Source organism: Xyrauchen texanus, chromosome 24 (assembly GCF_025860055.1).
Source record: "Xyrauchen texanus isolate HMW12.3.18 chromosome 24, RBS_HiC_50CHRs, whole genome shotgun sequence".
Lineage (NCBI taxonomy): Eukaryota > Metazoa > Chordata > Actinopteri > Cypriniformes > Catostomidae > Xyrauchen > Xyrauchen texanus.
Window position 1 is genome coordinate 5,045,273 of NC_068299.1, and position 16,680 is coordinate 5,061,952.

General features: G+C 37.7%; 1 protein-coding gene across 2 annotated transcripts in view; it reads left to right on the top strand.

Moving 5' to 3' along the window:
• LOC127617825 (CD276 antigen-like) overlaps nt 1-16,680 on the top strand; it is a 28,343-nt gene that overhangs the window by 9,206 nt on the left and 2,457 nt on the right. The window contains exons 2-3 of one of the 2 annotated variants that reach the window (XM_052089922.1): nt 11,088-11,435; nt 14,725-14,997. In XM_052089922.1, the coding sequence (XP_051945882.1) occupies nt 11,088-11,435; nt 14,725-14,997 (621 nt within the window). Of the gene's footprint in view, nt 1-11,087; nt 11,436-14,724; nt 15,035-16,680 lie in introns of both variants that reach the window. The other variant, XM_052089923.1, reaches the window with a different exon arrangement.

Consider the following 16,680-nt stretch of genomic DNA (forward strand, 5'->3'; position numbering starts at 1 on the left):
GGGCACTGTAGTTCTGTGTAATAAATACACCAAAATGCCACAATAAATGCAACAGCTACTGTGCGACCTTTGCTGTGTAAAGATGGCTTTAGGCAGGCGACACTTCCTATCTATTATTACTACACTACAGCTTATATTTAGGGTTAGAATTTTTCTAAGGATTAACATTTGTTACATTACTCGCCCTACATGCTAAAGACATGAATAATACCTCAAATCATTTGGCTTCTTGAGGAGAGGTGTGGTATTACTTTTCTAATATAACAAATGTAAGATTTATTTGGTGGATGATAAATGAGATGTTTTCATATTTTGACCTAGCAACCACTCAAAACACCCTAACATAGTGGTGGTGAATTTTGCACAATGAACAACTTTGTTCAAAAGATGTCAAATGTAGTCATTGTATGCTTTGCCAGCCATTACTATTATTATTGCCTATATCTTGAACAGCTCATGTTAATCCTCAATTTGTTTTTTGTTTTTTTTGCATTAATCATATCTCAAATCATGAAGCTGATTATAGAGAGGTGCACTATTTCTATTCTAAACCAATTGGACTTACAGTTTTAGTTAAATCTTTTTTAATCTTGTGGAGTGGTGGTGCTGTAGGTGGCTAAAGCACATAACTGGTAATCAGAAGGTTGCTGGTTCAATCCCCACAGCCACCACCAGTGTGTCCTTGAGTAAGGCACTTAACTCCATGTTGCTCCGGGGGGATTGTCCCTGTAATAAGTGCACTCTTTAAGTCGCTTTGGATAAAAGCGTCTGCCAAATGCATAAATGTAATCTTAATCCAGGTGTTTTCTGTGTTATTTGTACTGGTGGGCTGCTTTTGCATTAAATGTTTGGAAAGACTTAGCCCATCGTGAAGTTTGTTTCATTCACTCATATTGAAAATGTTCACTCGCACTGAGTGTATATCTCTTTCCAGGCAGGATATAGTTTTTCATTTCCTCAATGCTAGGGTATTTTGGGTGGTTACTAGCCCAAGGCATAAAAGTCCACCCCCATGTCATATATTTTAATAATGTATATGAATATCTTTTTATATATATATATGATATGGGGGTGGGCTTTTATGCCTTGGGCTAGTGTGTGTATATATATATATATTTGAAACACTCATTCTTTATTATAATTATATATTTTTTTCTTCACATTTTAGAATAATAGTAAAGTCATCAAAACTATGGAATAACATAAATGGAACTTTGTGAATTATGTTGTGAAATAAATCAAAACTGTTTCGTATTTTAGCATCTTCACAGTAGTCACACTTTCCCGAACAGGGGTCCCCAAACTTTTTTCTATGAGGGCCACATCATTTTTCCTTTCTATAATGGAGGGCCGTAGTCTAACAGAAAATGGCATGGGCCGGAGTGATTTATTGTGGAGATTTTATTATGATTTTAAATGGATTTGCAGTATTATGCCTCCTAATCCTAGATTAATTTATTATTTATGCACCATACATATCAAGGGATATATAGCCTATTAAAAGAGTATTATTACTATCGTAATGACATTTTTTCATATTCATTGCTATTGAAATCAAATTATTTACTTACTCATGCGTATTAGGCTAATCAGTGTGAACTATGGGCTTGTTTCTGGCTGGTGAGAAGTCCAATGTCAGGTTCCATTCCTGTCACAGCCAGTCTCAAAGACTGATGGAAATGTTCATCAGTGAGTCTTGATCTCATCGGATTTTTCATCAGTTTCATGCGTGAAAAGGTTTGCTCACAGATATACGTGCTGCCAAAAAGTGTGGACATCTTCATTGCATTCCTTCTGATGTTTGGGTAGGTCTCGTTAGGGAGGGCAGTATAGAATTCAATGAGATTGTTGGGCTTAAACGCGTCTTTCAGAACATCACAGTTCTGTAACTCAGCCAACTCAAACTGATAAGAAGGCAGGGCTTCGTCAATGTCAGCAGCAAAAGGGTTCTGAAAAAGGCGGATTTCTTTAGCGTGGACATGTAGCTCACGGAAACGCGCATCAAACTCCGCCTTCAGCATTTCCAGCGCTTCCACTGACTTTTCAGCTGGGAATGGGACCACTGGTTTCTCAGCTGAGAGGCTTTGGGTAACAGGGAGATGGGTGAAGTCTTGCTTTTGCACTTGTCCCACAAGCAGTGCTAGTTTCACCTCAAATGCTTTTATGTGGGAATACATGTCACATATTAGTTTCCCCTTGCCTTGGAGCTGCACGTTGAGGCCATTCAACATTTCTGTCACATCTGTTAAAAAGGCGAGGTTCCATTTCCATTTTGTGTCGATCAGTTCTGGGACAGTTTTGCCCTTTGTCAGAAGAAAAACATTGATTTCGGGTAGCAGCTCGTAAAAACGCCTCAAAACTCTGCCCCAGCTTAACCATCGGACTTCTGTGTGGTAAAGCACATCTCCGTGAGAAGACTCTAGCTCGGACAGAAAGACTTGGACCTGCCTGTGTTTAAGTCCGTTTGCTCTGATGAAGTTTATACATGACACCACCACTTTCATAATCACTTCAGAACTTTGCAGCACAGTGCTTGCTGGTGAATTAGGCAGTGTACTTGTAAAGGGGGCATGAGTATAGAATCAATTCCATGCCACATATATTTGCAAAAATATAAAGTATTGCAAAAGAAAAAAAGTATTGAGCAAACAAAAAAACAATTTTTTAAACAAAAATTAAGTATCACAAACGTAAAATAAAGTATCGAGAGAAAAAAAGAAAGTTTTGCAAACAAAAATAAAGAATTGCAAAATATAAATAAAATATAGCAAAAACCAAGATATAATTAATTGCAAAAATCAATGACTGTTGTAAAAGAAACTAAAGATCTTTTATCCTTTTTTATCTTTGCAACAGATTTTTAGGCAGCAATGATTTTGCCACACATCTTTTTCTTTGCAATGCTCCTTTTAATCTGCATTTCCATCACGTGTGAGCTCGTGATACCGTTTTGCCTTTGCGCTTCACTTTTCTCTGCGTTTCACTTTATGGCACTGTTTTGACGTGGCGGTGGAGTCAGGGGATTGGGCAGAGTGCGAATTACCCCACCATAATTGGGGGGTACTGCTCCTTCCAGCCAGGTTTCTTAAGCAACCAAATTGGTCCGGTTGCTAGGGAGGGTACAGCCACATGGGGTAATCTCCTCGTGGTCACGATTAGTGGTTCTCACTCTTTTGGGGCGAGTGGTAAATTGTGCATGGATCGCGGAGAATAGCATGAGCCTCCACATGCTGTGAGTCTCCGTGGTGTCATGCGCCTCACGGATTGAGGTGAGTAGCCTCGCCACCACGAGGACCTACTAAGTAGTGGGAACTGGGTATTCCAAATTGGTAGAAAAAGGGATAAAAAAAGTTATATAATAGGTGTGGGTGAGAGACAGATCAACATTTAAGTCCTTTTTTTACTATAAATCTCCACTTTCACTTTTTTCTTCTTTTGTTTTTGCCGATTCAAATTCTTCATGCATAATGCCACCTACTGGCCAGGGAGGATATTTATAGTAAAAAGCAACTGCAATATTGATCTGTTTCTCACGTACACCTTTCATATCGTATGGATTACTATTATGCTACCTTTTTTGCTTTATTGAGCTTCAACTTTTTGGTACCAATTCATTTGCATTGTATGGACCTACAGAGCTGTGCATGTACATGACTTTCTTCTGTTGAGCTCAAATGAAGATTTTCCTTCAAAGTGAGTGAGTAAATGATGTGAGAATTGTAATTTTTGGGTGAACTATTCCTTTAAGGACATTTATATTTGCTCAGTCAACACATGGAGGTTATTCTTTACATGTTCTGTTTTAATATGGACAATGACCGAGGGTCTTATTCATGGTAACATTGTTATGAGTTTACCTCAATATGCCAGCCCTTACATTCCAACTGTTTTGTTATGTGCGCTTTGAGCATAAAAAGGTCAAGAGAAATTTTTTTGAGTGGAAACATACCTGAAGAGAGAAACCACAACATAGTTCTCCACAATCAGATGATGCAAGCAGAAATATGGGCGATGACTCGTTTTGTTGTTGGGTGAGCAAAGTAAACTGTTGTTGTTTCCAGTAAGATGTGTCACTAAAGGTTAAAAGCAGGGCATGTCAACAAGGCCAACGTGTAACCATATGTAGTCAATACATTTTATAGTGGTTTATAGTGAAACCGTAATCGTCCCATCCCTACAGGTAAGTAGCCGGTAATTCAATGTATGAAGACGTGACATGAGCTATGAAAGAACAAAACACGTTAATAAATGAAGGTTGTAAAATCAACAAGCTAGACGTCAGCTAGCAACTTACAATTATCCATGCACGTCAGCAGCAAACCGTTCTCTATCTCCAATGCTTCTAGCCGCCACGGTGGTTAAAAATGGTACGGTCCACTATAGGGGTGTCTGAAATACGCTTTACATTAAAATGTTCCTACAGTGAAAATAGGAGTTGACTTATATTGTAACCGTAAATATATTTTTTCACAATATCAGAAAAATTATCTGACCCCCCCAATACTGATATTTCTGTCCCTTTGGGGGGTACTGGGTCTTCATTGGGGGGTATAGTACCCCCCAGTACCCCCTGTAATTCGAACTATGGGATTGGGGCGTGTACAACGGGCTCAGTGATGCCTCTCTGGAAGTTACGTCATTAGCTTGAGACACGGATCAAACATCACGGCTGAGCACAGGCATGCAGGTGGATCTCAGGTATATAAAGTTGATTGTTTAAGGAAACTCATTTTAAAATATTAAATGGGGTATACCAGTCAAGTGAATTTTTAAGACAACGGTTTAATTTTGAAGAAAATGCCTGTACTTTTTGTCAAATTGATAGAGACAACTGATCATCTTTTTTTTCCTTGTTTTTCTTCAAATACTTTTTGGGAAAATATGTCTTATTGGTTGAATCTAAGATTCACTCACTGCCCACTTTTGCTAGGAAACATGTTATGTTTGGAGTGCTGTTGGACGAGAAAATAAATGAATTTCTTATTAATGTAATGTTGATACATGGGCACATTTTTCATTCATAAGTCCAAATGTATGAAGACGAAACCTTATTTTTCTGTATTTAAAAGAGAATTGATTTGTAATTTCTTTCCAGCGTTGGAATGTATGAAAAGTAAAAAGGCCCAGAAATTGGCTGGAATAATAAGAGACCTTGAGCTCTTAAAAGAGGAATAAAGAGACCCCTCTGTATTTGTATTTTATACATTTAATTTATTTATTTTATTTTAACTGATATGTGCCTTGCTTAATACTCATTTACCTGTACTTACCAATGCCATTGTAGATGTACATTCTGTTTTTTGTTCTGTTCTTGGTGTTCAATAAAAGAAAAATGATTGTTTCCTTTTATTTAATTAGTATTAAATGTGCTTTAACAGCGTTTGCTTCAGATAAAGAAGTTAGAGATCAGTTAAAGCGGTGGATTTATTAGCCATACTCGCTAACATAGCCAGCATCTGCAGTTTATTCTCTCTCAATTGATTGGACTATTGATTGATTCTTATGTTTACTTTATAGATTATAATTGTCTATACCATAGTATGTTGTCTTCTAAAAAAATGTAAACTCCATATTTAGATGTAACATTATCACTGTTAAAGGAGACAATAAATATACATATAAAATGTTAAACGACCGCTTTAACTGATCTCTAACTTCTTTATCTGAAGCAAACGCTGTTAAAGCACATTTAATGCTAATTAAATAAAAGGAAACAATCAACTTTATATACCTGAGATCCACCTGCATGCCTGTGCTCAGCCATGATGTTTGATCCGTGTCTCAAGCTAATGACGTAACTTCCAGAGAGGCATCGCTGAGCCCGTTGTACACGCCCCAATCCCCTGACTCCACCGCCACGTCAAAACAGTGCCATAAAGTGAAACGCAGAGAAAAGTGAAGCGCAAAGGCAAAACGGTATCACGAGCTCACGTGATGGAAATGCAGATTAAAAGGAGCATTGCAAAGAAAAAGATGTGTGGCAAAATCATTGCTGCCTAAAAATCTGTTGCAAAGATAAAAAAAGGATAAAAGATCTTTAGTTTCTTTTACAACAGTCATTGATTTTTGCAGTTAATTATATCTTGGTTTTTGCTAAATTTTATTTATATTTTGCAATTCTTTATTTTTGTTTGCAAAACTTTCTTTTTTTCTCTCGATACTTTATTTTAAGTTTGTGATACTTAATTTTTGTTTAAAAAAAAATTTTTTTTTTTGCTCAATACTTTTTTTCTTTTGCAAAACTTTATTTTATTTTGCAATACTTTATATTTTTGCAAATATATGTGAAATGGAATTGATCCCATAGGCAGCCCTAAAAAGTCTCAAAGGTACTACGACAGGGGAGGATATTTTTGGTAAAGTGTGCCAAACGGTAGAAGAGTTGGATCTAGACTGGTCTAAGCTGGCCAGCATCACGACTGACGGAGCTCCTAGTATGGTTGGCGTGTCAAGGGGACTGATAGGACGCATGATTAGAGAAATGGAGGAAAGAGGTCTCATGTATGGGATCAATTCCATGCCACATACCTCTTTCCTCCATTTCTCTATTCATGCGTCCTATCAGTCCCCTTGACGCGCCAACCATACTAGGAGCTCCGTCAGTCGTGATGCTGGCCAGCTTAGACCAGTCTAGATCCAACTCTTCTATCGTTTGGCACACTTTACCAAAAATATCCTCCCCTGTCGTAGTACCTTTGAGACTTTTTAGGGCTGCCAGCTCCTCGGACACTTCAAAGTTTGAGCTAACTCCGCGAAGAAAAATGAGCAGCTGTGCTGTGTCCTGCACGTCATTACTTTCATCCAGCGCTAATGCAAAAAAAATCTAATTCTTTCACTTTTTCCTTCAGCTGGGCATATACATTATACCCCATTTCTTCAATTCGTCTGGTGATTGTACTTGTGGACAGACTCACCGCATTTAAGACGTCTTTCTTATCGGGGGACACCTCCTCCGCAACAGCATTCATACATTTTTTACAAACTCACCATCACTGAATGGCCTACCGCAGGTTGCAATCAGTTTAGCTACCTGAAAGCTAGCTCGAATGGATGACTGGTTCAACTGGGTTTGCCGTACAAACGTATTTTGCTGAGCAGATAGTCCACTTTTTAGCTTCGACACTTTGTCTGCTCTCATTTGGCCTTGTAAACTCGCATACTTGTCTCTGTGGCGGGTTTCATAGTGTCGGCGCAGATTGTATTCTTTGAACACGGAGACTGTTTCTTGACAGATGAGGCAAACAGCCATTTCTTTGCATTGAACAAAAAAATAATCACTTGTCCACTTTTGGTTAAATAGCCTGCATTCTGAATCAACTTTTCTCTTTCCCAACCGTTTGGCCATTGATGACACTTTAAATTTTCTTGCTGGATCGCGTGCACCCGCTCGATCACGATGGAACGGTGAATCTAACAAATAATTTGGCTACTTTAATAATTATAACTAAGGGAAATTTTATTTTGAAAGCCTATATGTATTATCAAATACAAATATGATATGATTAAAACATATTTAAAATTAAATTGTAAAAATATTTCTCTGCATGGCATTGTTCAGAGAACAGGTGTTCTGACGATTTGTGCTACCCATCGATGTGCTACTTACTGGTTATGCGCATGTGCAGACTCACAGTTTTGTTCTGCGTTACCACGCCCATAAATCTATGCATCCTTGCTGTGGAGACTTGACGGTGAGCATTGCAATATCTTTAATCCTTTTTTATTACATAATTTGACATGTGAACGTGTAAATGTTAGCATGCACACCTTATTTTCAGCATAATATAGCAATTAGCTATGAATGACCTATGTTCATCGTGTGTTCTACTTCTTTCAGAGTTTTGAAAGTTTGGAAAATTCTTGATTTTTAACCTGTTCATTTTTAACACATTCATTTTCATTGTGCCAAATATGAAAAAGATAGTTGTGCAACATATACATGCAGCCAGAGTGTGTGAAATGTGTACAAAGTAGGTAGCAGCACTTGACACGTAAGTAATCAGAATGTGCTAATGTTCATGTAGTGTGATATGCCGTGAGGCTTTAAAATAAATAAATAAATGTACTGTTTTGCCAGATTCAGAGTACTTTCATCATTTATTTAGTTTAAAAAAACTGGGAGCATTATTTGATAGGGCACGTTGGTCTATCAAAATATGCAACTCCTGACATCTTAAAGATGCTATTACAGAATATGCTGCTCCTGACATCTTTAAGGCATAATTACAAAATATCTCAACATACTCTCCATATTCATAAGGTGCATAGGGAGTGAGTAGTGATGTAAAATAAAGTGAATTTGCACTGGGAGCATTATTTGATAGGGCACGTTGGTCTATCAAAATATGCAACTCCTTACATCTTGAAGACATTATTATGTAGTATTGTTTTTTCTAATGACAGTGAACATAAGGTAAATATTCATGTGTCAAAAAATGCGAATACAGTGAGGAAAATAAGTATTTGAACACCCTGCTATTTTGCAAGTTCTCCCACTTAGAAATCATGGAGGGGTCTGAAATTGTCATCGTAGGTGCATGTCCACTGTGAGAGACATAATCTAAAAAAAAAAATCCAGAAATCACAATATATGATTTTTTAACTATTTATTTGTATGATACAGTTGCAAATAAGTATTTGAACACCTGTCTATCAGCTCGAATTCTGACCCTCAAAGACCTGTTAGTCTGCCTTTAAAATGTCCACCTCCACTCCATTTATTATCCTAAATTAGATGCACCTGTTTGAGGTCGTTAGCTGCATAAAGACACCTGTCCACCCCATACAATCAGTAAGAATCCAACTACTAACATGGCCAAGACCAAAGAGCTGTCCAAAGACACTAGAGACAAAATTGTACACCTCCACAAGGCTGGAAAGGGCTACGGGGAAATTGCCAAGCAGCTTGGTGAAAAAAGGTCCACTGTTGGAGCAATCATTAGAAAATGGAAGAAGCTAAACATGACTGTCAATCTCCCTCGGACTGGGGCTCCATGCAAGATCTCACCTCGTGGGGTCTCAATGATCCTAAGAAAGGTGAGAAATCAGCCCGGAACTACACGGAAGGAGCTGGTCAATGACCTGAAAAGAGCTGGGACCACCGTTTCCAAGGTTACTGTTGGTAATACACTAAGACGTCATGGTTTGAAATCATGCATGGCACAGAAGGTTCCCCTGCTTAAACCAGCACATGTCAAGGCCCGTATTAAGTTTGCCAATGACCATTTGGATGATCCAGAGGAGTCATGGGAGAAAGTCATGTGGTCAGATGAGACCAAAATAGAACTTTTTGGTCATAATTCCACTAACCGTGTTTGGAGGAAGAAGAATACCATCCCAAGAACACCATCCCTACTGTGACACATGGGGGTGGTAGCATCATGCTTTGGGGGTGTTTTTCTGCACATGGGACAGGGCGACTGCACTGCATTAAGGAGAGGATGAGCGGGGCCATGCATTGCGAGATTTTGGGGAACAACCTCCTTCCCTCAGTTAGAGCATTGAAGATGGGTCGAGGCTGGGTCTTCCAACATGACAATGACCCGAAGCGCACAGCCAGGATAACCAAGGAGTGGCTCTGTAAGAAGCATATCAAGGTTCTGGCGTGGCCTAGCCAGTCTCCAGACCTAAACCCAATAGAGAATCTTTGGAGGGAGCTCAAACTCCGTGTTTCTCAGCGACAGCCCAGAAACCTGACTGATCTAGAGAAGATCTGTGTGGAGGAGTGGGCCAAAATCCCTCCTGCAGTGTGTGCAAACATTTGACCTCTGTAATTGCAAACAAAGGCTACTGTACCAAATATTAACATTGATTTTCTCAGGTGTTCAAATACTTATTTGCAGCTGTATCATACAAATAAATAGTTAAAAAATCATACATTGTGATTTCTGGATTTTTTTTTTAGATTATGTCTCTCACAATGGACATGCACATACGATGACAATTTCAGACCCCTCCATGATTTCTAAGTGGGAGAACTTGCAAAATAGCAGGGTGTTCAAATACTTATTTTCCTCACTGTATATGAATATTTGTACGGTCATCCAGCTGAACAAGAATAACTGAAAGTTTCAGTTAGGAAAGGTGTGCTTTGACAGGTCAAAGATGAATATTTTATGATAATTTTTACTTTTCACACAGTTTTAAAAATAAAAACAGTACAGTATACAGTACTCATAACTTATAATTTTATTATAATTGTATTTCATATAATATACAATAATGTAATTTTTACTTGATATATAAAATGTGATAATTGCTGGTTCATTTAAAATATAAAAATATGCTCCCCATACGCTTACCCTGTTTTAAATGAAATAACGATGTCTTAATATTGTGAGATTTACATCATTTTGGAAACAGTAGCTAGAGAATGAATCGACATTCTCTCTGATCGATTCGCGCTTGGGTAGCATTTTTCGACAAGGCAGCACAAACCGTCAGAACACCGGTCCAAATGTGGGGGCGGGCCGTAGTTTGGGGACCCCTGCCCTAGAATTTGCAGTTGTAGGTCTTATCAATCATGCCAAAGAGACTGCATATCGCGAGGAGGTCATTGTCGTGACACAATGGTGTGTGGAAAACTGCCTCTCCCTTAACATGATCAAAACCAAAAAAAGCAGACAGTGGACATTAGGAAACAGAAAGGATTATACACCCCCATCACCTTGAACAGTGACATTGTGGAGAGGGTCAGAAACTTTGGAACAAGCCAGCATCAAAGATAGTATTGACACTTTCTTTTTCTAGGCAATCTACTGCCCCCCCCCCCCCCATCAGTGGAGTACATCAGTGGAGTAAAAATTAAAGTTATAGGGAAAAATGCAACCTCTGATTTACGCTCGTCACTGATTATGCAAATGCTGTTATTTCCTGACTTCAGTGCGGATATGAACCAGTGTCTCCTGTGCCGACACAATGGTGTGTGGAAAACTGCCTCAGCCCTTAACATTATGTAACATAAATGCTATATTAAAATTGTTATTAATATAGATAAACATGAAATAAGGCTTTGAGTTGAATACATATAGAACTGTGCTTCCACCACCAAACATTCTCTATTCAAGTCTAAAATTTCTCCTCCCCAGCCTCCTTCACAGTCAAAGTACCCTCTGGCCCTGTTCTCGTGGTGCGTGGAGAGACTGCTGTTCTGCCTTGTGAATTTGTTCCAGACCATAACCTTACCCACCTGGTGATCACATGGCAACGACAGGAAGACATTCGGGTGGTTCACAGCTATTACCACCAGAGGGACCAGCTAGATCTACAAAGCTCAGATTATCTTCACCGTACAAATTTAAATCACAAGCTAATTGCGAAAGGAGATGCGTCCCTGAATATATCAAATTTTGGATTGAAGGATGCAGGCAAATATCAATGCATAGTGAGCAACACAAAAGGAAATGATAGAGGAGTGGTACAGCTGCTATATGCAGGTATGCAAAGTATTTATCACCTTACACATTAAAGGAATGGTTAACAACAAATGAAGATTCTGTCATTAATTACTCAACCATTTGTGGTTTTAAACCTACATGCTGTTGTTTTTTCTGTGCAACATAAAAAGAGAAATTAAGAACAATCTTTATGCAGCTTGTGTCCATACAGCATCATTTTATGGTAAATGGTCTGCACTTATATAGCGCCTTTTTAACCTTTACGGTATTCAAAGCGCTTTACACTGTGACTCATTCACCCATTCACACACACATTCATACACCAATGGCGGCAGAGCTGCTATGTAAGGTGCTAGCCTGCCATTGGGAGCAACTTGGGGTTCAGTGTCTTTCCCAAGGGCACTTCGTCATGTCGTGATACCAACCCTGCAATTAGTGGCCTACCCGCTCTACCAACTGAGCCACAGCCGCCCCATATATTTATAATAGCCATGTCTGTCAAGCTCATAAAAGTCAATACGATAGTAACTAAGTTGTTATTCACTGATCATTTCCCACCAAGTTCTGAAATCGTATTTGCATCTGCTTTTATTTTCACAAATAGCTTTGATGTCATTGATGCCAAAATGGGAGAGGAACATTTTCAGTAAATCATGACTTAAAGGGATATTCCAGTTTCAAAACAAGATAAGCTCAGTCAACGGCATTTGTGGCATAATGTTTATTACCACACAAAAAAAGTTTGACTTAAGAGTCCCTTCTTTTATTAAAAAATGATTCGCAAGTTCGAATCCAGGGCGTGCCGAGTGACTCCAGTCAGGCTTCCTAAGCATTCCATTAGCCTGGTTGCTAGGGTGGGTGGAGTCACGTTAGGTTAACAAATCACGTGATAAGATGCACGGATTGACGGTCTCGGACGCGGAGGCAACTGAGATTCATCCTCTGACACCCGTATTGAGGCGAGTCACTATGCCACCACGAGGACTTAGAGTGCATTGGGAAATGGGCATTCAAAATTGGGGAGAAAAAGTGAGAGAAAAAATAAAATAAATAAATAAATCTGGGTTACATTGAGTCACTTACAATGGAAGTGAATGGGGGTCATCCATAAATGTTAAAAAATATATAAAAATAGACAAAAGTAAAGCCACAAGACGTAAACGGTATGCGTGTAAAATTGCTAAATACCCTTTTTTGTTTTACAACTTTGATACCATGAGAAAACTGTCAAGCATTTTTTTATTTAAACAACATTACAGCTTAAATCAGACCTGGGCATTTTACGGCCCGCGGGCCACATCCGGCCCGTTGGCTGTCCCTGTCTGGCCCGTGTGAGGTCAAGTAAATTAAAACATAAATAAAAAAATAGGCCTATTTATGCTGTGCATGAAATACGGCAGTGTTGCTTATATTTTGAAAAGACTGCCATTGTTTTATATATATATATATATATATATATATATATATATATATATATATATATATATATATATATATATATATATATATATATATATATATATATATATATATATATATATTTTATATATTTATATATATATATATATATATTTTATATATTTATATATATTATCTATTTTATATATTTACGTAGTGGCGCACATGCGTAGGCGCAGTTACATGTGATGCTGGTAAGCTAGCCCTCAACATGTCAGTCCACGGCAAAAAGAGAAAAATCGATACAGAATGTCGCGTTTTCAACAAGACATGGACTGCTAAATATTTATTTGCAGAAGTCAAAGGTAAAGCCGTGTGCTTAGTTTGTGGTGTACAGGTCGCTGTGTTCAAGGATTACAATTTGAATCGCCACTACGTGACCAAACATGAGGAGAAATACAAGAACTTGTCTGATCAAGAGCGCGCAAGGGAGTCGGATGCTTTGCTAGCTAAGCTGCAAAACCAACAAGGACTTTTTACTAAACTTTGCACATCCAGAGATGCAGCTGTCAAGACAAGTTATGTCATATCCCACAAAATAGCTAGAAAAAGTAAACCGTTTTCTGACGGGGAGTTTATTAAGGAGTGTTTGTTGGACTCTGCTGCCCTAATATGCCCGGAGAAAAAGGGAGCTTTTGAGAACGTGCCTCTCTCACGACGGACTGTAACGAGGAGGGTTGAGGACATCGCGGGGAATCTGGAACTTCAGCTGAAGAACAGAGCAGTCAGCTTCGACTATTTTTCCCTTGCTTTGGATGAGAGCTGCGATGTAAGTGACACTGCCCAGCTACTCATTTTCAAGTATTTATTGCTTTTTGCATGAAGTTGACAGTTGCTTATCTTTAACATACTGTAAAACACCTTTGCAGTATTTGGGAAGATTAACATGTTAATAATAAAATGAAACACTGATGCAATTATTGTTTTTACTGTTTATTACTTCTATAGGAGTATTTTCCTACACCACAATTTCATATATTTTTACAAATATTTACAGAATATTCTTATTCTTATGAATACCATTATTAACTAATCAAAAATATATTATTCAATGCTTTTTACAATGGGGAAAATTAACTTCAAGTTATTGTTGGTTCGGCCCTCCAACATAAGTCAGTTTTCTTATGTGGCCCCTTTTAAAAATTAATTGCCCACCCCTGGCTTAAATAATAAATGATTTTTTGTGGTAATCAACATTATGCCACTAATGCTGTCGATTAAGCTTAACTTATATATGTTTTTTGCTGTTCAAATATTTTTCCTATCCCAGCTTAATATGAAGAGATAACTGTAAAGATCTTAAAATATTTTTGTTTTGAGCGTCCCATTTTGAACCTGAAGACAGCATTATTGACTCAACAATGGTGTGAGTTGGGGGTGGGGCTATCTGTTTGTTTACTCAACAGCAGATGGGGGCATATTCTGAGAACAGTTTGAAACAATATTTAATTTTGCAATTCCATCAGCAGCTTCAAATTCAGTATGTTCCTCACACAAAGCTATCATATGGCTTTGAAAGACTCTTACACTTTTCCGCTTAATACATATAGACTACTTTTATGGTGTTCTTTTCTTCCTTCTGGGATTGACAGACATTGCATGGAACAGAATTGCTTAAAGTTTCTTCAGAATTTCTCTTTTTGTGTTCCTTTGCAAAAAATAATGAAAATAATAGTACTGTTTTCTTTTTATGGATAACTTGTCCTTTTCAGTTTTCCACATATTCATACCATTTATTTTGCATTTAAATTAATCCTGTTTTAAACACATTTACCAATTAAATGTAACTTCTAATAGTTCAATGTGAGAGACTGTGAATGAAATTGTAAAGATGTGATCAAAAAGCCTTGTGTATGGGTTGTCTATTCAGCCTTGTATTCAGAGCCAAGGTTAAGCATCCAACTGAATTCCAACGATGTCACCATCCAGTACGAGACAGAGGGCTATCCTAAGCCAGAGGTCATGTGGCTGGGGTCAGGGGGTCAGAATCTCACTGACCATCAGGAGGTCTCTTCCTTAGATGAAGGACTCTACTTCTTAAGAAGCAGTTATGTTACCCAGAATCCAGCATTTAATGTCACATTCACTCTAAAAAACCCTGCTGCTCATCAGGAACTCCAAAGGAACGTTATCATCAGCTATGGTATGAACTACCAGAGATAACACGCACGCACACACAGGTATACTTAAATCAACATTGCATGTTCATATATTTCTTCATTTGGGAAGGAGGTATGTAACAATCAGTCAGTCATTGTTGCAAAACAAACCCTTCTGGATAATACAAATATAGTTTCCTGAAATATGGCTTGAGTAATATTCCTCATGTTGCAACTTTTCCCTGTCTTGCCAACTTGATTACATTGGATGGTTAATGAACACCACCACAGTAACCTCTGCTGTGATACATCATGGGTGGATTTCAAAATGATGAACATAACATTTCTGAACAATATAATTAAATCCACTTAATTATAGTTTGGTTTCAACATATTTGGGAAATCACTAGACTAACAAAATGTTATAGAATAAAAAACAAGCCATCAGCATTTGATAAACAGTTCACCACAAAATGAAAATGTAATTTCTCACACTCATGTTGTTTTCTCACACACTATCTTGTCCCTCACATCTTTAACATCTCCTTTTGGGTTCCATGGAAGAATGTTATAGAGTTTGGAACAACATGAGGATGATAAAGTGATGAGAAATGTTATGTTTGAATGAGCTATCCTTTTTTTAAACAATACTTGAAGTACATGTCTGCAAAAACATTTTGAGTAATAGACTTTCACCTAAAAACTATGAACTCAACTTTTGCATTGTGACAGAATTTCCATGACGAGATTTAAGCACTCTTGTGCTCAGAATGTGCTGAAATCTTGTCATGAAAATAATGTCACAATGCAATTTGTTTTGTCCTAAAAAGTCTTATTAGGATTTTTATTCTTTTCGATTTTTGGGTGACATTTATTTTCAATAGATTCACCTAAAGACTCAAACCCTGCAATATAAACATTTGTTTTTAAACTAATATAAATGTGGGTATTTTTATTTTTTAATTGTCTATGTTTTATTCTAATGTTCATTAGCACCCTTAGTATTGGTACAAACGAATACAAATATATTTTAATAGATTTTTAACACTGCAAAAAGTTGTTTTCATTCACAGTAGTTAACAGGGAATAACAATAAACAATTTCAAGGAGGTAAACAATAACAGGGCAATTAGCATGTCTTGCCCTGAAGCATTTCCAGTAGCTCTATGTTTACACCCAGAACTGTCAAAGTAAAATGACTAGCATATACTTTAGAGCCTAGCTTGACCAGAACAAATAAGATATAGTACTGTGCAAAAGTTTTAGGCTCTTGTGAAAAATTTTGCATAGTGAGGATTTCTTCAAAAATATTGACATAAATAGTTTTCATTTATCACTTAATGTCATGCAAAGTCCAGTAAACATAAAAAAGCTAAATCAATATTCAGTGTGACCTGTTCACCTTTGCCCAATTCTCCTATGTACACCTGGACACAGTTTCTTTTGGTTGTTGGCAGATAGGAGGTTCCAAGCTCCTGACATGAAATGTCTCTTTATGTAATCCCAGACTGACACTATGTTCAGTGGGGGTGGGGGTGGGGGGTAGACTTTATTATCACACAATAAAGCAGAGTTGCCTACAGTGAAACCACAGTAACAACATCTCTGGGTTTGGTTTCACTTAAATACATCTCCTCAAACAAGGTGTGGCTTACACTTTTTTAAACATGCATTATCTATCATGCTCTTCATTGACTCTGGTCTTGACCATATTAAGAAGTAACAGA